Source organism: Talpa occidentalis, unplaced genomic scaffold (genome assembly GCF_014898055.3).
Source record: "Talpa occidentalis isolate TD23 unplaced genomic scaffold, MPIMG_talOcc4v2.1 talOcc4.12, whole genome shotgun sequence".
Lineage (NCBI taxonomy): Eukaryota > Metazoa > Chordata > Mammalia > Eulipotyphla > Talpidae > Talpa > Talpa occidentalis.
Genome location: NW_023601212.1, coordinates 50,572,330 through 50,599,899, shown reverse-complemented (window position 1 = coordinate 50,599,899; position 27,570 = coordinate 50,572,330). Strand labels below are relative to the sequence as shown.

The 27,570-nt window shown below is 42.3% G+C and overlaps 1 protein-coding gene across 3 annotated transcripts in view; it reads left to right on the top strand.

The window, feature by feature from the left end:
* The first annotated feature begins 3,497 nt into the window (after nt 1-3,497).
* Nucleotides 3,498-27,570, top strand: part of NIBAN1 (niban apoptosis regulator 1) — a 201,147-nt gene continuing 177,074 nt past the window's right edge. Inside the window, exons 1-2 of one of the 3 annotated variants that reach the window (XM_054693409.1) lie at nt 3,498-3,706; nt 4,954-5,143. In XM_054693409.1, the coding sequence (XP_054549384.1) occupies nt 5,005-5,143 (139 nt within the window). In that variant the 5' untranslated portion in view covers nt 3,498-3,706; nt 4,954-5,004. Of the gene's footprint in view, nt 3,707-4,953; nt 5,144-11,474; nt 11,496-27,570 lie in introns of those variants that run through there. The other 2 variants (XM_054693410.1, XM_054693413.1) reach the window with 2 other exon arrangements.

The window sequence follows — 27,570 nt, the reverse complement described above, 5'->3', positions numbered from 1 at the left end:
GTGGAATAGTGTTGGCAGAGTTATCCCCAAAGAATGGAGAGATCTGTCATCATTCCAGCTGGTATAAAACTGAATTGTTTCAAAACCAATTCACAATTGATGCCAAGTAAAAGTACTGTGTACCCATCAAAATATGACATGATTGAAGAAATAAAGTACATTTGAAACCGTAAAGAAAAAGAGAGACAGAGAGAGTGATCAAAGTTATAAATAAATGATCCTTTGACCTTTCAGTCCCAAGATTGACAGTAGTTGGTGGGGGAAGCCAAGGATCTTCGCTAACATGACTTTCTCTAAAGTTACATTTTTCACCTCAACATGACCCACACTGCTGCCCAGGAATCCTTTGGGTTGTCTCAATAATACAATATTTTAAAATTTTTATTTTTATTTAATATTTAAACCAGTAGATCAGAGACATCAACTTTTAACTGATGGAGCTGGTCTGAAAAAGGCCCCCAGCTGCACCCATATTGACTCTTTAATTGCCAACCAAAGGTGCTGGGAAAGAAATCAAGATTTCCTGGACAGGAGACAGTTAATAATTTTTTTTTAAAAGATTTATTTATTTATACATACAAGAACTGAGGTACAGGCCAGAGGTGCAGGGGGTGAGAGGATTCACCAGAGACAGAGTGGGGAACAGAACAGATGGACCAGCTGAAATACACTGCTGAGGGGAGCAGTGGGGGAGTCAGGAGAGGTCTGCTGTGCCATGTGGGCAGCTCAACTCATGCTGCAGTGGCTGCGGACAGCTTCATAGGCTACGTCTCAATCCCTTGCACCACCAGGGAGGCCCAACACTTAACAATTTATATAAAAGTATGTTAATTTTTTTAAAAAAAGGATTTATTTACTTATTTATACAAGAACTGGGGTACAGGCCAGATGTGTGGGAGCGTGAGAGGATTCACCAGAGATAGAGCTGGGAACAGAACAGGCAGACTGACGAAATACACTGCTGAGGGGAGCAGTGGGCGAGACAGGAGAGGTCTGCTGTGCCATGTGGGACCCTCGCTGGAGGTTTGCTGTGCCATGTGGGACCCTCGCTGGCTGGCTGGGATAGAACCAGCACTGCAGAGGCTTCAGACAGCTTCAAAGAGCTGTGCTCAACAGCCTGGGTCACCAGGGGAGGCCCAAAGTATGTTACTATTTTAAATAACTGATACATTTGCGTGGTTTAAACCAACTAAATATCAGTCTTGCTTTCAACCATGACCTTTCCAAAAACTGTCTCCCCCTTTTCTTGCCCCCATTCAATATCAATCTTCTTATTACTCATTAAAAAAAAAAAATTGTTGAACATTAGGTAAGCAAAGAGGAAAAAAAAATCCATGCATTTTGGCCTTACATGCTAATTGAAGGTCACAGATACTGAGGCCAACTCCAGCCTTGGTTCCTTGGGGCCCTCCAGCCAGGAATGCAGTGATGGTCCAGTCTGGGCTGGGGCCAGGCTTTTTCCTTTCACATCAGGCTTGAGGATATTGAAAATGGACCAGTTTAGGGCCTCCCTGGTAGCACTAGGGGTTAAGACATGACTTATGAAGCTGTCCGCAGCCTCTGCAGCACAAGTTCCATCCCTGGCCAGGGAGCTACCCACAAGGCACAGCAGACCTCTCCTGACTTGCCCGCTGCTCCTCTCAGCAGTGTATTTTAGTAGATCTGTCTGTTCTGTTCCCCACTCTGTCTCTGGTGAGTCCTCTCACCCCTCAAACTTCTGGCCTGTACCCCAGTTTTGTATGCATAAATAAATAAATTAAAAAAAAAAAGAAAATGGACCAGTTTAATTGGAGCTTGACCAGCATCAATCAAGCAGCTGCAATTAGAATCCCTTCCTTGCCCTTTGTTCCTAGTGTTCAGTTATACAAATAACTGGGATCGTAAATAGACGGATCTAATTGGCACTCTCATGGGTACCAATCAACTAAAAGGACCAGTCAGGTTCAAAAGGCAGGCAACTTGGATAATATATAAGTGAGGGTCCAAGCAGCCTGAAAGGAGAGTAGCAGAATTGAAGAGGACTTGAAGAGGCAGATGGAGAGGCTGTCAGGAAGACCTTCATTGAGCTGAACCTTGTCCTCTCATACCCTGTCTTTGTAGACCTGACCTTTTCTTCTGCCTCGGGCATCATCTGCTGAATGACACCATTGGCCCTGTGCTAGGTGTCCCTAAAAGAGCTGTTTGCTGTTGGCTTTATGCCCAGCATCTCTGAGAGATATAACACTGATCCCTGCCTCTGACATATCCCACACCATCACCAGAGGCTGTTTTCTTTGGTGCTGACCAGTCTGGTGTTCAGTGCTGCCCAGCTCAGCCTTTGTTTTGCTGTTGCTGACTGCTGTGGTTCCACTTTGCAGAGACTTTCAACTTTTGACCTTTGAACCATTGCTATTGCTTCTGATCCTGCCTGCCTCTAACACTCTCCTCTCTCCCAACTTCTCTGTCTCTGTTCCCTATGTAAATAAAGCCACTGCTGTTGAACCCTGAACCTGAGCTGTGTCCTGTAAATGCAGTTGTAGACACATGAATGAGAACCCACCAACCATGATATTTTGGCTCTCCCAGGCTTTGCACGGTGACAAAATCAGTGTAAATGTAGTGAGTAGACACTGTCTCTGGTGAATCCTCTTACCCACTCCACCACAACCCCCCACATCTCTGGCCAGCACCCCAGTTCTTGTATGCATAAATAAATAATCGTTTAAAAAAAGAAAGTCTATAAAAAAAAAGTAGTGGGTAGAAGGCAGTACTGTTCTCTTGGGCTCCATCAAAAGTCTGTGATTGCAGCTTTCTCTAGAGAATTCTGCCTGCCAATGAGTATTACCTTGAGATTGTGTTATAAAGTATTCAAAATCATTCCAAAATTAATGTGTATTATTAGTGCCATGATTAACATTCATATAATCACCCAAACACACCAGTCCCATTCCAGATTTGCTCTTTGGAAAGAAGAGCTCTGGTAATAGAGCTTATTCTTTGACCAAGTGACCATTTCTATAGCTTTCCTTTCTCTTTCAAAGAGGAATTTTTGTTTGAATGTTATTAGCAATCTGTAAAACACAGATCCTGCTTTGATTTCTATTCCAATCACGCATTGTTTGTATGATTTTAATTTAACTAGTGCCTGCTTTTTAGCCCAGATAGATGTTTAACTTGTAATAACAGGTGATGTCATTTCTTCATAAAAATAAGTTATTAAAATTCTTTTACAGCTGAAGGCATCATGATGTAGTGGTAGTTCTGCTTGTGTTTGGGGGGGGCTTTGGGGAGATGTTGTATTTCTTCCTTAGTTTATTATAATTAGAGATATTTGTATGAAAATAGAATCTCTGTTGCTTAAGTGTTGCTCAGCTCCTGCTGATCAGTTCTCACTCACAGGCACCGTCCTTTGTGATATAATAGTTAGTTGCTGTGGAGATGATTATCCTGTCATGGAGAAAAAAGACTTATGAATTTAAATGAAGAATGAACAGCAGGAGCAAAAGAACTATGCCAAAAGCCAAGCATTTCATCCATTTTAATTTTCTATTGCTTTTTAAATATATGTTATATCATAAAGTTAGATGTGTCAGCTTAAATAATACAGTTTCACAGTTAGTGATGAATAATGACAAAAGGAGAATTTAAAAGAAAAGGCAAGATATATGCTGACAACCAGTACAGAGGCAAGAATGGGCCCAAGTTAAAGAAAACTCAACAATAACAAGTAAATACTATGGACTATAATGTCATCGTTTAGACAAAAAATTAAGTTATTTGGGCAGTTATTGCAACCTACTTCTGATAAGTTATTGAGGTAATTTAGGATTTGCCAATAAGAAGGAAGTAAAGTGTTGAGATAGAAAGGTGGATTAGGGCCTCCCTGGTGGCACAGCGGTTGAGCCCTGGTTTGCGAAGCTGCCGGTAGCCTCTGCAGCACCGTTTCGATCCCTGGCTGCTCCCCAGCCACTGGAGGAGGGTCCCACATGGTGTGCAGACCTCTCCTGCCACCCGCTGCTCCCCTCAGCAGTGTACTTTGTCAGTCTGCCTGCTCTGCTCCCTGCTCTGGCTCTGGTGAATTCGCTCACCCTTCCGCGCTTCTGACTGTACACAGTGCTTGTATAAATAAACAAATGCAATCTTAAAAAAAAAAAAAAAAGAAAAAATTCACACACACACACAAAAAAAAGAAAGGTGGATTAAACAGAACTGGATTTAATGCCACTTTTAAGCAATTGATCTTAGACCACTTGGCCCACTTTGATCTTCAGTTTCATCAACTATAAAATTGAGATAAATCTGTAAGGTTGTTTTCTGGGTTATTCAACTGATATGGACTCATATGGCTATACCTGTTGTTTATAGCAATGTTCCTTTTTTATTTTTTAAAAAAAGATTTATTTATTTAGGCATATAAGCACTGGGGTACAGACCAGAGGTATAGGGGGTGAGTGGATTCACCAGAGACAGAGTGGGGAACAGGCAGAGAGACTGAAATGCACTGCTGAGGGGAGCAGTGGGTGAGCCAAGAGAGGTCTGCTGTGCTATGTGGGTAGCTCTCTGGCTAGGGATTGAACTCATGCTGCAGTGGCTGTGGGTAGCTTCATAGGTGGTGTCTTAGCCCCTTGCGCCACCAGGGAGGCCCCAGTATAGTGGCTTTTAACTTCCTCAGTCCCCAAGACACATCTTACTCCTCTGCTGCCCATTGACCAGAAGTATTCACATAACCCCACCAGCCTCTTACAAGGGAGGTTGAGAAATGTTATAGGCAACCACTCACTGTCTTTGCCACATCATCTTTGTTTGTGAGGATTTAATAGTATATATAAAGGATTTACATTTGTGCTTAATGTGATCAGATCACAAAGGTTGACAAATTACAAAAAAAAAAAAAAAAATGAATTCACACCAGGTTTATAGCTTGTCGTGAATGACAAATTGGCTGAGATTATTTTCATTTCCACCTCAAACCAGCAAAACAGCAGAAGAAAGGATGCACGTGAAATTGATCGAAGTTCATGTTGAATGCAGTCATCTGCTTCGTTCCTTATGGAAGCATGTCTCAGATTCAGCAAACTGAGCAGCCCATGTGGGAGAGGAACCTTATTTATAGGTTCGAGAGGAGAGAGGCCCAGAACAGAGGTTTGCTTTTCCATTCTTTTAGGTAAGACTGGATAGTAGCAGAATTGGGAGATGATGAGAAAAGTGAACATGGAAGAGCCCATTCTATTAGCATAAACATTTCTTGCTGTCAGTTACCAATTCTACAATTTATTACTGCATCTTTGAGATTACATTAATAAAAATTTCCTGAATTGGGCCTCCCCGGTGGTGCAGTGGCTTGAGCGCTGTGCTGTGAAGCTGTCTGTAGCCTCTGCAGCACAGGTTCAATTCCCGAATGGCCAGGGAGATTCCCACATGGCGTGGCAGACCTCTTAATGTTTTGAGAAACTACCATACTGTTTTCCATAGAAAACAGTATTAGGGGAGCCCGTTGCTCCCCTCAGCAGTGTATTTCAGTGTATTTCAGTCAGTCTGCCTGTTCTGCTCCCCACTCTGTCTCTGGTGAATCCTCTCACCTTCCTGCACCGCTGGTCTGTTCCCCAGCTCTTGTACAAAAATAAATGAATCTTTAAAAAGAAAAGAATTTCCTGAATTCATACTTTATGATTATGGTGGATTTATAACGGGTGCTATAGGAGGATGCTAAAAAAAGAAAAGCCTCCTCTCATAAGGAATGTATAATTTAATTAAGGAGATTAAGGCAGGTCAATCAATTAATAAATGGCAAACCTATGCCTATGAAAGAAAGATAATTCAAAAATAAGGCAACTATGATAAGATGTTGCTTTTGCATTATAAATTACAAAAAATAAATGAGTGAAGAGAGTAATTATTAGGAAAGTTAGTAGAAGTCTGGCAACATTAATTTTCCTGGGAGAGTTAAAGAATATTTCATTTTAAGTTCAGATTCCAAAGTAAAGAAGTGCAGAGAATTTCAGATCACATTTAACAACAGATCTGGTCTTGGAGTCTGAAAAAATTTCAACTCAATTGCTCTGGACAGGGCAACATCAGGAATAGCCTGGATGCTATAGGATGGAATGCATAGAAGAAGGTATACCCTAGGGCTGTCAAGAAATGCCTGGGGGGCCCTCCTTGTTGGCATAAGGGGTTAAGACGCAGCACTATTAGGCTGTCTGAAGACACTGCAGCATGAGTTGGATCCTCGGCCAGGGAGCTACCCACATGGTGCAGCAGACCTCTCCTGACTTGCCCACTGTTCCCCTCAGCAGTGTATTTCAGTCAGTCTACTTGTTCTATTCCCTATTCTGTCTCTGGTGAATCCTCTCACCCCCCACATCTCTGGCCTGTACTCCAGTTCTTGAATGTATAAGTGAATAAATCTTAAAAAAAAAAAAAAAACTGGAAAACTTACCTCGTTTAAAAAAAAGAAATTTATTTAATTCAGACAGAAACATTGCTTAACCAAAGACAGTTACTTTGTCTGTCAGGAAACTTTTTTTTTTAAAGATTTATTTATTTATGTGCACAAGAACCAGGGTAGGGGCCAGGTGTGAGGCATGAGAGGATTCACCAGAGGCGGAGTAGAGAACAGAACAGGCAGATGCACTGGAATACACTGCTGAGAGGAGCAGTGGGCGCAACAGGAGAGGTCTGCTGCACCATGTGGGTAACTCCCTAGCTGGCTGGGAATTGAACTCTGTGCTGCAGAGGCTGCCCATAGCTTCACAGTGCTGTGCTTAATCCCTTGCTCCACCAGGGAGGCCCATCTGTCAGGAAACTTAACAAGTACATATTTGAAATTCCTTCTGTGACACAGGGGAAAGCACTAATCTTAAACTTCTTGAAAGACATGAATTTCATCATGTAGTCTTGTGTCTATGGTCCTGGGCAGGACTCAGCAGGCAGAAGCAGGAACAGGGTACCTGGGCAGGAACAGGAGACTTCTAAGAACACTGTTATAGAGCATGAATGAGATTTAGGAGGATGAAGGAGTGATAATGAAATATGACTTGTTACGTAATAATAATTATTAAGAAATGAGTTTAACACTTGGTGTTGGTGGGAATATAGGCTAGCCTAGCCTCTGTGGAAAACAGTATGGTAGTTTCTCAAAACATTAAGAAGAAATCAACCATATGATTCAGGATTCCCTATTTTAGGTAACTTCCATAAGAATACAAAAACACTAACTAATTCAAAATGTATATATATACTTCTGTTTATTGGAGCACAATTCACAATAGTCAAATTATGGGAATGAACTAAATGCCCAGCAACAGATGACTGGATTACGAAGCAGTGGTATATGTATATACATAATGGAATGTTATAGAGCTATGAAAACGTGAAATCTAGCCATTTGTGACATGGATGGAACTGCAGGTGATTATGTTTATCAAAAAATTAGGAGGACAAATACCAGATGATTTCACTAATAGGCAGAATACAGGGCCTCCCTGGTGGCACAAGGGGTTAAGACGTAACCTATGAAGCTATCTGCAGCCACTGAAGTATGAGTTTGAACCCTGGCCAGGGAGTTACCCACATGGTGCAGCAGACCTCTACTGTCTCCCCACGGCTCCCCTCAGCAGTGTATTTCATCAGTTTGCCTGTTCTGTTCCTCACTCTGTCTCTGGTGAATCCTCTCACCCCCCACACCTGTGGCCTGTACTCCAGTTCTTGTATAAATAAATAAATCTTTAAAAAAATATGCAGAATACAAAGAAACAAAACAAAGGAACAGTCAAAAACAACCAAAACCAATGCTTGAAATCTGACTATAGAACTGAGGCTACCAGAAGAGGAAGGAGTGGGGACATCAAAGAGGAGGGGGCTCAGTGGTAGAAGATTATTTGGGTTTTGGTGCTGAGCTTGGTGTGATAATATCCATGTGTAGAGGTATGAACCTATATCCCTAAAACATAAGCAATGTTGTAAATCAACATTATCTCAATAAACGTATTAAAAATATATAAACTTTGACCTTAAAAATGAGTTTCAACATATTTTGTGTATTTTTTGTGTGTTTTGAGAGAAATGAAAGTGCCAGGATTCAGTAAATAGTGTCTAGAAAAATGTCTACAGCTCATCAACTTAACATAAATAAGTTTTTTTCTTTTTTTTTTTTATAGAGGCATGTTTTATTTATTTATTTATTTGTTTGTTTGTTTTGTTTATACAAGCACTGGGTACAGTCAGAAGCGCGGGAGGGTGAGAGAATTCACCAGAGCCAGAGCGGGGAGCAGAGCAGGCAGAAGGACCGAAGTACACTGCTGAGGGGAGCAGCGGGCGGCAGGAGAGGCCTGCGCGCCATGTAGGATCCTCCTCTGGTGGCTGGGGAGCAGCAGGGGATCGAACCAGCACTGCAGAGGCTGCAGGCAGCTTCGCAACCCAGCGCTCAACCGCTGCGCCACTGGGGAGGCCCAATAAGGTTTTTTTTTTTTTTGAAAAATAATTTAAATTTTTCTTGGAAGTATTAAAATTAAACTAGTGCCACTTTTTTTTTTTAAGTAATGTAATACTACCTCAATTTACATCTGCTCAGCTGACGGACAGTACCAACAAGGAAGCTGCCTTAATTCCTATTTTCAGATGAAAATATCCGAGTGTAAATATATATATTAAAATGGAAAGCTGTAGATCATGAGAAAATCTTGATTGTCTTAAGAGCACAGGATTTTGAGTCAGAAAACAAGTTGAGTATACATCACTTTCTGTCTTTATCCAGCTGTTCAATTTTGGGGTGAAGGACAGTTATTTAATTTCCTTCAGCTTCATTTCCTAAACTATAAAACAGGTATCTCTGTACTCACCTGCAGCCAGGTAGTAAGACTTAAAGGAAAATATGGATCTAAAGTGGCTAGACACAATAGTTAATAAATGTTTCTTATTTCATTATTCAGCACGCTCTTAGTAGATGGACTAGTGACCCAGATCTGTAATTATCTAGCTATTCTGGACTCATCATAATTTGACCTTAGAGTAGTTTAATTTGCTCAGTTAGAACAAGCTGCCCTTTTCACTGAGGGTGCTCTTAGGTGTGAAGTAAACAATCTGTACTTTGTTATATTCAGCCAGCTGTAGTCCAACATGGACTACAGAAGATGAAAAAGAGAAAAAGAAGTGAAAAATATTGAAGGCTTTAGAATAAAAAATAACTCTTGGAAAAACCTGAGAAAATGGATTGTTTCAGAGCTGACATTTATTTGAAAAGAAGAAATAGCATTGGATGTGTGCTGAGAATTTTGTGCTTTGAGCAGCCGCAGCATAGTGCTAAAACCTTTCATTTAATGGCCTCATAATCTGTTAAATAGCTAAGTGATTTTTATCTTAATGCATTTTACGAAGCAAAATAAATAGCTATCTAAGTGCTTTTTGATGTGTGAAGTAATGTACTTTTTAATTGTCACTTGTAAATGTCATTAATTTAGTAAAATCTCTTCACTCTCTGCTGATGATTTTCCCTCTCTGATAACACAGAGAATATTTATTTGCTTGTTGGCATCTATAGGAATGCTCTTTTATAAGCATGGAGATGGGGATTCAATAACGACATGCAAATAGATAAATGTGAAGATTTATATGGAGTGTTGCAAGGTGAAAAAATATTATCTTTATAAATGGCCCTGAAATTTATCTATGGAGGGAATTGTTTTACTTTAGGAAATGCTTCAGCTGACTGCTTGGGTGAGAATCTCAGCATGTTCAGATGGAGGCATGAGAACAAAAGAGACAGGGTATTGTTCCACACAAGAAGGAACTGAGTTCAGAGAAGTTGAGAAGGGAGAAGCTGAGGCAAGAGAGAGGATGGCTGAACAATGTAGTACAGAGGTAAAGGGTTTCTTTTTTTTTTTTTTTTTTTTTTTAATAGAGGCATGTTATTTATTTATTTATTTGTTTGTTTGCTTGCTTTGTTTATACATGCACTGGGTACAGTCAGAAGCGCGGGAGGGTGAGAGAATTCACCAGAGCCAGAGCAGGGAGCAGAGCAGGCAGAAGGACCGAAGTACACTGCTGAGGGGAGCAGCGGGCGGCAGGAGAGGTCTGCGCACCATGTGGGACCCTCCTCCGGTGGCCGGGGAGCAGCCGGGGATTGAACCGGCGCCGCTGAGGCCGCGGGCAGCTTCGCAACCCAGCGCTCAACCGCTGCGCCACCGGGGAGGCCCGTAAAGGGTTTCTTAAAAGAATCTCTGCTATCCTATTTTTTTAAAGATTTATTTATTTATGCATACAAGAACTGGGGTACAGGCCAGAGGTCTGGGGGGTGAGAGGATTCACCATAGACAGAGTAGGGAACAGAAAAGGCGGATTTACTGAAGTACACTGCTGAGGGGAGCAGCGGGTGAGTCAGGAAAGGTCTGCTGCACTATGTGGGTCACCTCCCTGGCCAGGAGATTGAACTTGTGATGCAGTGGCTGCGGATAGCTTCACAGTGCTATGTCTTAACCTCTTGTGCCACCAGGGAGGCCCTTTGATATCCTATTTTAAGGCATTATTTTTCTGTGATAAATACTCCCATTGCCTCCTAGAAGTTTCAGCAAATGACAGTTTATACTCATTATTTGCCCAAGTTGTGTTTTTTAGGAAAGGCATCAGATTTTGCAACAGGCTCAATGTGGCATGAACACCAACGGCAAAGTGGGATAATGACAGCTTCCATAACCTGAATTTTCCAAAAGGAAAAATTCCAACCAAAAAGAAAAGCAACATTTTGCACGGGACACATATTAAAAATCCTAAGATAGATTTTATTTGGTACTACTGCAGTAGAGGGAAAGACTCACTAACCTGAACTTGACTCTGCCAAACAAAAGGTGGGAGTCTTTTAAAATACTGGGGTGTATAAGGAAAAATACTGAAGAGAATGTTGGGGGGGTTAGTCAACCCAATGAGGCCATCTGGGGTTGCTGACTGATGCTTGCAGAAGTCACCACCTTGCACAGAGAAGGGGAGAGAGGAGTCCATCATTCTTGACTATTATGTTTTAAGAAATGACTCCTGGGTGCTTGAGAAAGACATGTCTGTGTTGTAGAAGATACAACTCTGAGTTGTATTTACAACTGCAAGTTTTCTTAAGTAAATGTTCTAGGCAAAGGGCAGTCATAAGCTCATTATCAGGTTTTGACCGGAACACACAGAAAATTCTTTTGACCCTATAGTGTTTTCTGAGGTGGAAGCTTCAGGGACCTGGGGCCATCATTCTAAGGACACAGCCATGAGTTATTGGGAACTATGCTAGTGTTTCCACAAGTCTTTAGTATGGGGGGGAATGAAATTGCTTGTACAAAAAGTTGCATTTCTTCTAGTGCCAAGGATGAGAACTAGTCTATTAGCAGGCTCAGAGGAGCCTGACTAAACCTTGGTCAACTTTGTGAGAACCAGGTGACAACACAAATATGACTGTTACAGGGCAGGGTGAGGGGCACCCCAGGACCCCCAAACCTGCCTGCTCTACAGAGTTTCTGCCATCTGCCACATCAAGACAAAAGGTACTCTAGTGCATAAGACCTTCAATGGAAAGGAACTTTAATACATTAGTATTCAATAAAGAGAAGAGAAGGGAAAGAATAGATACAATAGTTTCCAAATGAAACACCCAAAGTTATCCATCCCCTCCTGGGTAAACGTCCAGCCATAGAGGGCTGACCCAAAGCAGGGCCTAAAGTCACCTTCTGGTGGGGACCCATAGGAAAAGGGCGGCAGGGGCCAGGAAGTCTGGAAGGAAAAAAAAAGCAAAATCAAAACAAAAGTCAAGGTAAAGGCTGCCATTGTCAACCTTCCCCATGGGTCTCTCAAGTGTCTCCTTCCATGTCCCCCAAGTCCCTGGTGCAAGGCCAAGAATGAAAAGCAACCACAGCTTCTTCACATGTCTCTGCTCCATGTGCCTCCCTTGGGCATCCTTTTTGATTTTCCTTCCTCCTCCCTGTCTTCCCTCACTTCCCCTCCCTGCTCAGCTCCACCTTTCCTTGAATGGGGCAGGGAACCTGGATCCTCTCCTTTCCCTTGGAATTACCACAGAAATGTCCAGGAACCCCGAGGAAGATACTAGAATTTCTACTAGTGCAGTGATTATTTGAGTTGACCTAATCTGTTTTTCAATGGGCAGGATAATCCCAGCTGACATCCCCTATAAACATAAAGTATTCCTGGTTTTGATGAAGCTTCATAGCTAATATGCCTCAGCATATTTAAAGAGTTATATAGAGGGCCTCCCTGGTGGCGCAAGGGATTAAGATGTAACCTATGAAGCTATCTGCAGCCTCTGCAGCACGAGTTTGATCCCAGACCAGGTAGTCCCAGACTACATGGCACAGCAGACCTCTCCTGACTTGCCCGCTGCTCCCCACAGCAGTGGATTTCAGTAGATCCACCTGTTCTGTTCCCCACTCTGTCTCTGGTGAATCCTCTCACTCTCCACATCTCTGGCCTGTACCCCAGTTCTTGTATGCATAAATAAATACATCTTTAAAAAAATAAAGAGTTATATAGAGAAATAATCCTCGTAAACTAGTAGTGTTATATTATTAAATCTTGTCTGTCTTAGTCCTCTGTAAATGCTTCATGAATTTGTCCATTTCACCTACATTTTCAAATTTTTGACACAGTCATTCATAATGTTATCTTATTAATTTTTATTATTTATACATTCAGGTAATCTTTATTTCACAAAATTTATTCCACTGAAATTTTTTGTATAACTTTTACTATGTAAAACTATTTAAATGAAAAACAATGACACAACCACAAAGTATATTCTTTAAGTTATTTCTTCTACTACAAGGCTGTAAGTGTAGGAAAGTGTTAATTCCTAGACCAGGATCAGTGAGTTTATATTGCTTTTTCATGAACCTAAACTTGAATCTCACATTTAATACACCATTTCTTGACTCATCTGTGGCCTTGTCTTGGTTAAAGCTTAGATTTTCTATGTTCTTATGTGTGCCTTACCCCATCTTTTACTAAATCAGTAAGTTAGTTCCTGAAAAACTTGGCCTATCATTTGAAAGATGGGAAAGTAAAGAATCCAAGCAAGAATTTTAGAAAATAAGGTAAAAAGGAGAGAATTTCTACATGAGACTGTAAGACACATCTTCATAAAAAAGAGTTAGTTAGACAAAGAGTTTCTGAGACAATCAAAGTGAGGATTCAAACCTGGAAACAGTCCAACAGGTTTTACTCTGTGAAAACTGTGCCCACAATCACAATTTAGTTTATATAGGTAGGAACAGTGAATTGTTGACATTAACAATTTAATTATCCTTGACAAGGGGACTTCTGGTTCAAAGTTTTTTTTCACTTAAAGATATGTTGATGCTAACTGTGTGGAAAGGAAGACAATGCTGGGATTTACTCTCATGCTTTCTAAAGAATGCACTGTGGAGATGCAAAGCCTGGGTACCCATTGTTTAAATGTTCTTTCTAGGCTCCTTGGTCATCAGTGGGGTTTGAAAAGACTGGCTTTTACCGGTAAGCAGTAGATTTTGCATAACTGTGTCAAAAGACTTCATCTGTATGCAAATGGCTTTGCTTGCTTGTCTGCTAGAACAGGGAGGGGTCATTCCCAGAATATTTTATTCACATTCCTTATTAGCCACTAGCAACTCTCCTGCAACAACCCTCTCACCCCCCAGTTTCTGGCAACCTCAAATCTACTTCCTGTCCCATAGATTTGCCTACTCTGAATTTTTTATGTGAATGGAATTGTTGTAGGGCAGTCCCGATACAAAACGGGGTGCCTGACTCTGGGTCTCGCGAAAGGTTAATAAAAGGTTTATTTACAAGGAAGGGCAAATGAGGAAATGTACAGGTCAGGGAGAAAAATGGGAGACAAAGTTTTAAATGTGTCCTACCCAATCTGCCGATCAGGAATCCCAAATGGCGCTCTGAGAGCTGGCCGCAAGCCAGGAACCGTGAAGCCAGGAGGTAAGAGAGAGGGAGCGAGAGAGCCCCCAAGGCCCACGTGTTTAGTTTTTTATACCCAACCTGGCTGTTTAACTCCACCCTCAGGTCCCAGCCACCTTCCCTTTGGTGGTGACAGGATTTGTCTTTCCCAATGTCTTGATGGCTTTGGTCTGAAGTGGGGGTGCGGTCCACAAAAGCCTGTTTGGGATTAGCTCAGGACATCCTTTTCCCCTAACAGAATCATAATTATATCATCTTTTGTGATTGGCTTCTTTCTTCAGCATATCATTTTAGTAAGTATCATGTTTAGTAAGTATCATGTTTAGCAAGTACCACATTTTGTTATCATTCATCAGTTGATGGACATGTGGTTTATATCTACTTCTCGGCTGTTATAAACAAGGTTGCTATGAACATTCATGTACAAGTTTTCATGTAGAAGTACATCTTTCTCTCTCTGGGATATCTATGAGAAGAATTGCTGGGCGATGTGATAACTTTGTCTAACATTTAGAAGAACTACCAGAGTGTTTTCCAAAGTGACAGCACAATTATACATTCTCACCAGCAATAACAAGGGTTCAAATTTCTTTAAATCCTCACCAACATTTGCTACTGCCTATACTTTTTAATTCTAGCCATCTGCTGGATATGAAGAGGTATATCACTATGATGTTGATATACCTCTCCCAAACCCCAAATTTATCAGAGTAGATTTAGAGATTTAATTGGTTTTATCAAAAGAGTTATGAATCAGGTAGCACCCCAAGTAGAAAGGTCCTGCAAAGGTACTTGCACAAAATGAAAGTTTTTTTAGTATTATTTTTAAAGATCTATATATTTATGCAGAGATATGGGGGTTGAGAGGATTCACTAGAGACAGAGTGGGGAACAGAACAGGCGGACTGACTGAAGTACACTGTTGAGCAGAGCAGTGGGTGAGTCAGGAGAGGTCTGCTGCACCATGTGGGTAGCTCCCTGGCTGGCCGGGGATCAAACTTGTGCTGCAAAGGCTGCAGACAGCCTCATAGGTGGCATCTTAGCCCTTGTGCCACCAGGGAAGCCCCTTCATTATCTTTTTTTTTTTTTTTAAAGATTTATTTATTTATTTATACAAGTACTGGGTACAGTCAGAAGCATGGGAGGGTGAGCGAATTCACCAGAGCCAGAGCAGGGAGCAGAGCAGGCAGAAGGACCGAAGTACACTGCTGAGGGGAGCAGCGGGCGGCAGGAGAGGTCTGCGTGCCATGCGGGACCCTCCTCTGGTGGCCGGGGAGCAGCTGGGGATCGAACCGGTGCCAGGGAGGCTTCAGGCAGCTTCGCAACCCAGAGCTCAACCGCTGAGCCACCAGAGAGGCCCCCCTTCATTATCTTTTTAATGTCTGTAGCAACTGCGGTTATGTCCTTGTTTTCATCCTGATTGTAATTATTTGTTCTTTCTTTTTTCAATTCTTGTAGAAAGAGGTTTATCAATTTTTAAGCTCTTCAAGGATTCATCTGGCTTTGTTGTTATTTTCTATTATATGTTTGTTTTCTAGTTCATCATTTTTTGGTAATTTATTATTTTTTCTTCTTTGGGTTTTTACTTCTGTAATATTTCCAACTTCTTGCTGCTTAGCTTGTAAATTTTCAGCATTTTAAATTGTATAATTTATGCATTTAAACCTGTATACTTTTCTTTGGGTACTTAGCAGCCTCTTCTAAGTTTTGAATCATGGTAGTTAATTTTTTCCATAATAATTTCTTTTTAAATTCATGGATTTTTTTTAGAAGTATATTTTTAAATTTTTTTTTTATTATTGAGTTTTAGTGCAATCACATATGATTTAATTTCTTTAAAATGTGTCATGACTTCTTGCCTCAACACATGGAGAATTTTTGCATGCTAGAAAAATAACATATAGCTCATAAATGTCATATGTAATGTTCTGTATGTATCTATTAGATTATGCTTGTTAATGTTATCCAGATCTTCTATAACCTTCTATATTTTCTTTGGTTCCTTTATTCAGCAAAATAAATAAATTAATAGATTTAGAAGCATAATGAGCAATTTGCTACAAGGCAAAATGTTATAAAACATTCCTGGTGAATGCTGTGTAATGAGAACCTTAACTTCTCCATCAACAATTTTATCATCTGAGTGAGGGGATGTTCATAATGTTTATCTGGAAGAATTAAAAACATTCATAATATTTAGGTCCATAGTTAAGCTGATATCTTTTAGAAATTAGCAGCAAATGTACTAACATGGGGGCAAACAGGAATAATAGATGTTCCAACTTTCTGGCATAAATATTTGGGTAACTTGATCTTGTATATTCTGTCTCCTTTTGCTCTAAAGTACTTATTTCTCATGGATTCATACAGTTACAGGGCAGGGAGCGGGGCACCCCAGGCCCTGCAAACCTGCCTGCTCTAAATAGATTCTGCCATCCGCCGCATCAAGACAAAACATATGAGACTTTAATGAAAAGGAACTTTAATACAATTAGTAAACAATACAGGAAATGCAAAGAATATAGTTTCTAAATCAAGCACCCACAGTTACCCATCCCCTCATGGGTAAAAGTCCACTCAAGCAGGATTGGCCCAGAACAAGGCCCCAAAGCCTGCCACAAGTCTAAAGCATCTTCCAGCAGGGACCCATAGAAAAGGATCAGAAACAACCAGACAAGTCTGGGAGGAAAAGAGCAAACTCAAAATCAAGACAAAAACTGCCATTGTTATCCTCCCCGCAGGCCTCTCACCCACATCTGTTTCCCCCAGTTCATGACCAAAAGGCAAGCATAGTTTCTTCATGTGTCTCTCATCTCCATGTGCCTCTTCCAGGTCTCCTTCAGGCTCTCCATCCTGTCTCCTTTCCTCAGTCTCCTTTGCAGCTTCTTCTCTCTCTGCTCAGCTCCACCTTCCTTTTGGGTGAGGTAGGAAACCTGAAACTTCCCCCTTTCCTGGGGACCACCCTGTTACAATACCTATTATCTCTCCTGGCTCTAAATGAAGTGGCCTTGCATACACAAAGCTTGTGTAAATTGAATCTACTTGACATTGGCTTCTAATTACTTCACTCATGGGCCTCCCCTGGTGGCGCAGGTGGTTGAGCGCTGTGCTGTGAAGCTGTCCGCAGCCTCTGCAGCGCCTGTTCGATCCCGGTCGGCAGGTGAGGGTCCCACATGGTGCGGCAGACCTCTCCTGTCTTGCCTGCTGCTCCCCTCAGCAGTGTATTTTGTCAGTCTGCCTGTTCTGTTCCCCACTCTGTCTCTGGTGAATCCTCTCACCCTACCACGCATCTGGCCTATACCCTGGTTCTTGAGTAAGTGAATAAATAAATGTTTAAAAAAATAATTACTTCACTCATTGAGTCTGGATTTTCCTCTTCTTCTGTCACCTGGGTTCATCCTGTCCTTCGGCTCTTCTCTCTTCCCTTTCTGGACCAACTGTTGTAAGTTTCTTTCAGACTCTTGCTCTTTATTCTAAGTCAATAATGCTCTGTAGACACATCCTTGTAATGCTCCCGGGGTTATGGAACTATTGAATAAACCTGTTTCCCATCAGCCTTCCCATTAGAAGAAGGAAATAATTTTGTTGATTCATTTATCAGTCTGGAAATATTCTGCTCGCCCATAGATGAAGATTTGCCCAGCGAGCTCTAAATCCGATGCCTATCTGCTCCACACAGATTTCTTAGCCTCATAGATCTGACTTCTACACTCAGCTTTCTGTTCAGTATATTTATCATCCCCCTTCCTCCCTTTGGCAAGCGCTAGCATGTGAACCTTAATAACAGTCTCAGTACAGCCACAATTACTACTCTCGCTCCTCTTTCCTGATTATTAAAGGTACAATGCATAAAAAGGAATGACGTTCCAATATGCCACAACATGAATAGAGTTTGAAGAGATCATGCTAAATGAAATAAACCAGATGCCAAAGACAAATAGGTTCTGATTCTACTTATATAAGGTACCTAAAATAGGCAAATTCATAGAGACAGCAAGGAGATTAGAAGTTACCATGGTTGGGGGCCTCCCCGGTGGCGCAGCGGGTTGAGCACCATTCTGTGAAGCTGTCCGCAGCCTCTGCAGCGTGGGTTCAATCCTGGCTGACCAGGGAGAAACCCACATGGCGTGGCAGACCTCTCCTGCCTCGCCTTCTGCTCCCCTCAGCAGTGCCTTCGGTCTTTCTGCCTGTTCTGCTCCCCGCTCTGTCTCTGGTGAGTCCCCTACCCTCCCACGCCTCTGATTGTACCCCAGTTCTTGTATAAATGAATAAATTTTTTTTTTTTTATAGAGGCATGTTTTATTTATTTATTTATTTGTTTGTTTTGTTTATACATGCACTGGGTACAGTCAGAAGCGCGGGAGGGTGAGAGAATTCCCCAGAGCCAGAGCGGGGAGCAGAGCAGGCAGAAGGACCGAAGCACACTGCTGAGGGGAGCAGCGGGCGGCAGGAGAGGTCTGCGCGCCATGCGGGACCCTCCTCCGGTGGCCGGGGAGCAGCCGGGGATCGAACCGGCACCGCAGAGGCCGCGGGCAGCTTCGCAACCCAGCGCTCAACCGCTGCGCCACTGGGGAGGCCCAATGAATAAATATTTAAAAAAAAAAAAAGAAGTTACCAGGGCTGAAGTTAATGGTTACAGGGTTTCTGTTTGGAGCAATAAACAACTTTTGGAAGCAGATAGTGGTAATGTTTGCACAACATGGTGAATGTAATTAATGCCGCTGGATTATCAAGGCAAGAAGCAAAAGCAGCCTCTTCATCTGTCTCTGCGCCCACGTGCCTCTTCCAGGTCTTCTTGATCTCCCTTCTCCCAGTCCTCTCTAGCTTTTCCTCCCCGCTCAACCCCATTCCTTGGGTGGGACTGGGAACCTGGAACCTCTCTATTACTTGAGAATTACTGTTACAGGTGCTCCTTGAAAAGCTCAGATGTCTGCTATGTAAACTTTTTTAAAAAAAAGATATATTTATTTCTACAAGAACCGGAGTACAGTTCAGATGTGCAGGAGGGTGAGAGGATTCACCAGAGAAAGAATAGGGAACAGAACAGGCAAACCGACGGAACCACACTGCTGAGGGGAGCGGCAGGCGAGACAGGAGAGGTCTGTCCCACCATGTGAGTATCTCTGCAGCTGGCGGGGACTGACCTGGCACTGCAGAGGCTGTGGACAGCCTCATAGCGCTGCGCTCAACTGCCTGAGCCACCAGGGAGGCCACTGCTATGTAAACTTTGAGAGAACTAGACACATCTTCAACACTTGAGGTTCATGCACTTTTCTGAAAAGTCAATTGATGCTATGTTTATTCTCTTGGTGGTTGCATATTGCTAAATGGCTATCACCTAACCACTCAGAGCATTGTCATAACTGCACTTCCCTCCAGCTTTTTGTGGCTACTCCTGATAGTTCTTGTTTCATATTTTAGTGGTTTTAAATTCATTGGGGCTGCATTTAAAGATGGATATTGAAACACAATCTGAATACAAAGGTAAGGATTGGGAAAAAAATCCTTGGGGATCCCTGAAATTAGTGCTTCAGAATATTTAATGTTGTGGCACTTTCTGACTGTCTGATGTAATGATGTCTTTAGGATTTTCTCAAGGCAATAAATCAAGTGTTTTTAAAATTAAAATGACCTAGAATTAATTTTATTTCTTGAAATTTTGGATATTTTTGTGGTATTGTTATATGGTACAAAGGAAACTTGGACACCGGGGTTAATAAGAAGCAGGTTTAATGCACCGGTGCTGACTCAGTGGACTCACATCCCAAGGTTGAGCCCTGTCTTTAGGAAGTCAGGGGCTTATATACACTTTCAGTTTCTACAAGGTTCCAGGTGGGTTTGCATTGGCAGCTGTACATGGTCAGATATGACGTGGCTATATACTAAGAGGTGAGTTGTATGGTTGCATACCAAGGAGTGAGTAAAGGGTCAGTAATGATGGGACCATCCAAGTCAGTTCTGCTTCATGGTTAACATGTGACAAGATTTCTACCAGGAACTAAGTTGCATAGCAGAAACTGGACAAAAATTCATTACTAAGATGCCCAGGTTGCTTATCTCAGGTCACCATGCTTCACTGTAATTAGAGATTGCAGGATTCTGTAGCAGATTGGGAATTTATGTATCTGGTAAATGTTACTAAAGGAAGAGACACAGGTTCCTTATTACTTCAGTATTCCTGGTACTACTTTATTTTGTTTTTTGCAAATAGCATAGTTACTGTATCAGTCAAGGTTCTCCAGCGAAACAAATAGAGATTTATTTTAAGAAATTAACTCATGTAATTGTAGGGGCTGGTACGTCTGAAATTCATAGGGCTGGCCAGCAATTTGGAAATTCAGAAAGAATTTCTATATTATGGCCTTGAGATAGAATTTCTTCCACTTCAGAAATCCTCAGTTATTTATTACGTCCTTTAACTGATTGAATGAAGCCCATTCAGATAATTGAGAATAATCTTTACTTAAAATCAATTGACTGTGGATGTTAATCACATCTATAAAACACCTTCACAGCAATATCTAGACTTATGTTTGAACAAACAGCTGGGCATGGAGGCCTAGTTAAATCAACATATAAAGGGCCCCCCTAGTGGTGCAAAGGTTAAGCACCGCCCTATGAGGCAATCCACAGCCTCTGTAGCACGAGTTCGATCCCCAGGCCAGCCAGGGAGAAACCCACATGGTGAGGCAGACCTCTCCTGTCTCGCCTGCTGCTCCCCTCAGCAGTGTATTTCAGTCAATCTGCCTGTTCTTTTTTTTTTTTTTTTTAAAGATTTTACTTATTTATTTATACAAGAACCAGGGGACAAGCCAGAGGTGCAGGGCATGAGAGGATTCACCAGAGAAAGAGTGGGGAACAGAATAGGCAGACTGACAAAATACACTGCTGAGGGGAGCAGCGGGTGAGACAGGAGAGGTCTGCAACGCCATGTGGGATCCTCGCAGGCTGGCTGGGATTGAACCGGCGCTGCAGACCAGAGGCTGTGGACAGCTTCACAGTGCTGCACTCAAGCACCTGTGCCACCAGGGGAGGCCCCAATCTTCCTGTTCTGTTTCCCACTCTGTCTCTGGTGGATCCTCTTACCCCCCACATCTCTGGCCTGTACCCCAGCTCTTGTATGCATATATAAATAAATCTTAAAAAAAATAAATAAAATAGAAATAAAACCTATAAAATGAAACCATCACAGCTGCCTTAGTGATGTATTCATTAGCATAGTGTAGAGGTGAAAGGGGAAAAATTCCCTACCATCTGGGTTCTCTAAGCTGGACAAGTAATCAAAGCAGCATCAGATATTTGCAAAGGAAAAAACAATTTAATAACATATGCATGGAAAATTTGCATGGTTGTAAATTCTAAAGAATAATGGAAACCTCTGGGATTTTTATTCTGTGTTTAGGGACCTGGGGTGTTAAGGAGAGTGGAGGGGATACTTCAGATGACAAAAAGGAAGGAGTGACATAACTTTACTCTGGGGTAAAGATGAGATTCTCAGATAGAGAGCACATGTTCACTGATAAATCTACATTTGGATGAGTTGAAACTCTTACTGAACTTGTTACAGAGCAGGGAGAGGGGCACCCCAGGTCCCACAAACCTGCCTGCTCTAAATAGGTTCTGCCATCCACTGCATCAACACAAAAACATATGAGACTTTAATGAAAAGGAACTTTAATGCAATTAGTAAACAATACGAAAAAGGCAAAGAATATAGTTGCTAAATCAAGCAGCCACAGTTACCCATCCCCTCATGGGTAAAAGTCCACCCATACAGGATTGGCCCACAGCAAGGCCAGAAAGCCTGTCACAGTCGAAAGCACCTTTCAGTGGGGACCCGTAGAAAAGGATCAGAAACAACCAGACAAGTCTGGGAGGAAAAGAGCAAAATCAAAATCAAGATAAAAGCTGTCATTGTTTTCCTCCCCATGGGTCTCACCCGCATCTGTATAACCCAGTCCACAACCAAAAGGCAAACGCAGTTTCTTCACATGTCTCTCATCTTCATGTGCCTCCTCCAGGTCTCCTTCTGGCTCTCCTTCCTGCTTCCTTCCTTCTCAGTCTCCTCTGCAACTTCTTCTTCTCCCTGCTTAGCTCCACCCTCCCTTGGGTGGGGCAGGTAACCTGGAACTTCCCCCTTTCCTGGGGACCACCCTATTACAAACTCCCCAAACTGTTACTGAACTCATGAGGTTTGTCACTTTGTATATATCATGACGAGCCAATAGACCATGGTGAGAAGAGTTTATTACTTGAGTAAAGTAAGAAGACAGGGAGAGAGCTCCCCACTTCTTGGGATACTACAGCATGTAAAGGACATCTAGCTATTACTTTGAAGTGCAGTTGAGGGGCTGTGGTATACAGGCACAGATCAGTTCCATGGTGGAATCATGTTCCCACACATATTGCATAAGAATATGGCAACATTTGAATCTCCAGGGTAGATGTTAGGTACTGAACCCAAGTTTACTCCAGGTTGTTGGCTTCTTCTGTGGATTGCTGGGCACAAACCAGTTTGAGTCAGAATCTTGCTTGAGTTTCTGAAAAACAACCAAAATAGCTTAAGAATTTCCTGACATTAGTTCCCCTTTGACCCACAGGTAACAAAACTACATTCCTCTAGATCCTTAAAATGGGGAGCAGTGATTGCTTCTTTGGTTAGTAAAAAGGTAAACAATGAGAAAAGGAAAAAGCTTCTTTTAGCCCCTAGGGTCATCTCTTCTCCTGACTGAGAACAATTTGCATTTTTATAGACCTCAACAGACTTCCTGAGGGTCAGGGGGTCTCCATTGGCCTCAAGTTTCTATATAGAGGTGAGAAGAAGCCTACTTTGCTCACAATGAGCAGAATGCCAAAAAGCAACAAAAGATTCATTCATTATGTTTGTAACTTCTTTTACAAAAGAGGGGATGGTAAAGTATAGAGAAGTCCTGGTGGTATTGTTGCTGGGAAGGTCATTTTTGGTCAGTGTTAGCACAGACTGAAGGGTACCCTGGAACCCCCAAACTTGCATGCTCAAAATGGGTTCTGCCATCCACTGCATAGATCTTCAATAGAAAAGAACTTTAATAGAATTAGTATGCAACAGAGAAGAGAAGAAAGGATGATAGTTTCCAATTAAACACCTGAAGTTACCCATCCCCTCATGGGTAAATGCACAGCCAAACAGGGTTGGCCCAAAGCAGGGCCACTGAGGCCAAAAAGCTTGCCACAAGTCTAAGGCACCTTCTGTTGGGCACCCATAGGAAAGGGCCAGAAGGGCCCTTTCTGGGCCAGGCAAGTCTGGAAGGAAAGGAGTCTCCTTCCAAGGATCTCTATCTCAAGTCTTATTTAGCTTCCCCTCATAACTCAGCTCCACCCTTTAGGGAGGGCAGGGAATATGGAATCTTCGCTTTTTAGATTACGCTGCCACGAGAGAACCAAAATGAAACTGGGAGTAACTGAAGGATTACCCAGGGACTACAACTAGAGAGACAGAGAAGAAAGAATTTCAAACAACAGACTCCTAATAAAACTCCAAAAATCACCCACCCTCTTGGGCAAATGCTTAGCCAAAACAGGCTGGGCAAAGAGTGAGGTGGTTAAAACCCAAAAGCTATAAATCTACCATAAAATCTACCATGAGGCCAATCTATATTTATTTGCCTTCCTCCTTCCCAGCAGCCCCTCTCAGGAAGTGTCATTCATGGCATGGTAGGAGTTGTAATCCAAGGCATCTGAGATGCTGGCAGCCTGAAAGTGGAGGCAGGGCAAATGGTGCTGATGGAACCTTAGAACAGAAAATAGACGAAGAAGCAGAATTAAACTCTGACCACTGAATCATATTCACTCTTTAAAATTAACTGTTCAAAAACACTAAATTGCTTTCCTTATACCCCGTCCCCATGCCACCATGAACTGGTTCTAACTGCATTCCTGGACACTGTTGGGAAAGACAAACATCTGACTCAGGTCTCTAGACCTTTCATCTCCTGTACTGGCCTGAGGCACAGATAGAGATGATCAACACAGTCTTTGGAAGGTCTACAGGCAAAGCCGGCAACTAGAAGTGGAAGTAAAAAAAGTTAATCTTTTCAGGAAAACAACTCCAAAGGAAAACATTCCACCAAAAGCAATGAAAAATTACAATTAAAAATGCTATATAATGATATCCCTTGCTCTGGGAAAATTCAGACATTACCCCAAGACTGCCACCTCTGTCTACACAGGGGTCTATTTCTTAATAATCCTGCCCCTTCCAAAGGCAGCTTTTGGCTCATTAAGAACTGCCCCTTTGCACCTATGCAAATATCCATTTTTCCTTTTCTCTGTCCTAACAAACCTGCCCTTTTGACTTATAAATGAAGTTTCATTTCTAGCTCACCTATACTGATTCCCACACGAATTCTTTCCTGTGCGAATTCTTACCTGTGCGAATTCTTTCCTGGGAAGACTTCAAGGCCCAAGGGGGCCCTCAGCACCCCTGAGTCCCATCACTGTCCTTTCCTGTGGCCATGGCAACACTCCTCCCCTCCCGCCTTTCACTTTGACCGCTGCCCCCCCCCCCATGATTTCTGGCCACTTTGTTGCAGGTACCTTTTGAGTTGCTACAATGGACATTGTATACTGTTTTTATTTAAAAAGAGAAGAAATATGTATGGCTGTGTCGGTTCTTTTTATCTTATGGGCAATTTTTTTTTAACAATTTATTTATTTAAGATTTATTTATTTATACAAGAACCGGGGTACAGGCCAGAGGTGTGGGGGGTGGTGAAAGGATTCACCAGAGACAGAAGCCGGGAACAGAACAGGAAGACTGACTGAAATACTCTGCTGAGGGGAGCAGCGGGCAAGACAGGAGAGGTCTGCTCTGACGTGTGGGTTGCTCTGCAGCCAGAGGGGATCAAACCAGCACTGCAGAGGCTGCGAACAGCTTCACAGAGCTGCGCTCAACCACTTGCATGACCAGGGAGGCCCTGTTTTGTTTTTTTTTTTAAGATTTATTTTGTTTATACAAGAACTGGGGTACAGGCCAGAGGCCAGGATGGCGAGAGAATTCACCACAGACAGAGCGGGTAGCAGAACAGGCAGATAGACTGAAAACTAAAGAGAGGAGCAGCGGGTGAGTAGGAAAAGTCTGCTGCTCCATGTGGTCTCTCCCTGGCTAGCCGGGAATCGAACCCATGCTGCAGAGGCTGCAGACAGCTTCACAGTGCTGTGCTCAACCCACTGGGCCACCGGGGAGGCCCTTTTGGGCAATTTGACTTCCAACTTAGAACACTTGCTTGAGGTAGGTAATTTGAACTTAAGCAGATTTTAGATTATTGACTGTGTAGATGGTATATTTTAGGATTTGTTAATTCTCAAAGTTGCATAGACTGTGCACCTCCCTTAGAAGACAACCCCTTCCTTGTGTTTAAAATAGGAATAAAATCTACCCCATATTATTGTTGAGATGATTAATCTATTGAAGTGCTTATTTGCATACACAAATGAAGCCTTTGATGAACTTCATTTTTTTTCCAGATGACTGTCAGTTGCCCCAATAAAATACTATGCTTTTAGATATAAGTGGCAATAGTCAACAATAAGTGACTTAAACAATCTGTACATTTATTAACTCACATAATAAGACACATTGGTATGGCTGATCTAGAGCTGATTAATGCAGGGCTTCTACAATGACTTCAAAGATCCAGATTCCTCCTACTTTTTCAGTGTGTCTTTTACACTGTTCTCAAAACAAGTTTAGTCCTGTAAGAATTCTATTTAATTGGATAATTTCACTTTTGTACCACTAAGCTTAGATGATCAGGATTGCAGAATTTTTTCACACAGCTAATCAGTTGAAATAGAAATTACCTTTCAAAATTTGCAGTTATTATGTACAACACAACAGATAGGACTTTATTATTATTTTTTTATTTTTTAAAGATTTATTTATTTATGCATACAAGAGCTGGGCTACAGACCAGAGATGGGGGTGGGGGGCGTGTGTGTGAGAAGTTTCACCAGAGACAGAGTGGGGAACAGATCAGGCCGACTGACCGAAGTACACTGCTGAGGGGAGCAGCAGCAAGTCAGGAGAGGTCTGCCAGGCGATGTGGGTTGCTCCCTGACCGGCTGGGGATCGAACTTGTGCTGCAGAGGCTGCTGCGGATTGCTTCATAGTGTGGTACTTAATACCTTGCCCCACAAGGGAGGCCCAATCTTGTGCATTTTATTTATATCTTAATGCAAATCTGCCTGGTGTTAAAATGTGCTTCCCCAATGAGGAAACTGCTAGCCCTTCCCAAGCCCACTCTTCTTCCTATGCTGGTGACCCAAGGTCATCCAGCCACCATCACAACAATGTTTAGAAAAATTATCAAAACTTGGAAATGGGGCAAAGGAAAACAGCAGGTGCTCTCAGTTCCAGAGGGCCCTAATGGGCATGAGAGAGAAGCTTGTAATCGTCATTCCACTAAGTCCCTGCCCTCCACTGGGCAGCTCAAGTAGGTATACTCCTGGGTTTGAGGTTGGTGCTTATTTTTCCTTCCCCAGTTTCCGTGAAGATTGCAGTTGATTTCCTTTTCTGTTTCAGTTGGCTTCGCTCCCTTTTTACCACTTCCAACTAAATGATGATAGGATGATGTCTTATCACTTAGCATTTTTTTAAAGATTTATTTATTTATACAAAAATCTGGGTACAGTCCAGATGCATGGGAGGGTGAGAGGATTCACCAGAGATAGAGCGGGGAACAGAACAGGCAGACTGATGAAATGCACTGCTGAGGGGAGCAGCAGGTGAGACAGGAGAGGTCTGCGGCGCCATGTGGGATCCTCAACCGCTGGCCAGGATCAAATCCGCGCTGCAGAGGCTGCGGACAGCTTCACAGCGGCGCTTAACTGCCTGCGCCACCAGGGGAGGCCCTCACTTAGCATTTTTATTTTAAATTTACTGAAAGTTTCTTTTTGGACTTAACTATTGATATATATTTTTTTAATTTTTTTTTTTTTTTTTTTTTAGATTTATTTATACAAGAACTGGATACAGTCAGAAGCGCGGGAGGGTGAGAGAATACACCAGAGCCAGAGTGGGGAGCAAAGCAGGCAGAAGGACTGAAGTACACTGCTGAGGGGAGCAGTGGGCAGCAGAGGAGAGGTCTGCGCGCCATGTGGGACCCTCCTCCAGTGGCCGGGGAGCAGCCGGGGATCGAAATGGCGCTGCAGAGGCCGTGGGCAGCTTTGCAACCCAGCGCTCAACCGCTGCGCCACCGGGGAGGCCCACTATTGATATATTTTAATATATATTCACCTTTTTCATACCTAAACAGAAATTAGAATAAATGGATGAAGGCATTCCTGAAAATTCTTCACATTCAGAGTCTAACTCTTGAATCAGCTTGCTACTTAGCTATTGCTGTGTGTGCTTTTCAAATAGTTAAAAAATAAGATTTTCATGCAAACATAGAATGAACACCTGTCAAAGATCAAGGAGGGAATTAATACGATGGCAAAACGGGTTCAGAGGAAAGTTAGAGGAACAAGGATGACACAGACATTGGGAAAATAGGTTAGGTTAGAAACAAAGCCTGCTAATGTCCTATCACAGTAAAATATATCTTTGCAGCTATCGTTTCTACTAGACAAGGATTATTTGAATCTACTAGACAAGGATGATTTGAATCTCTATCAGATAAA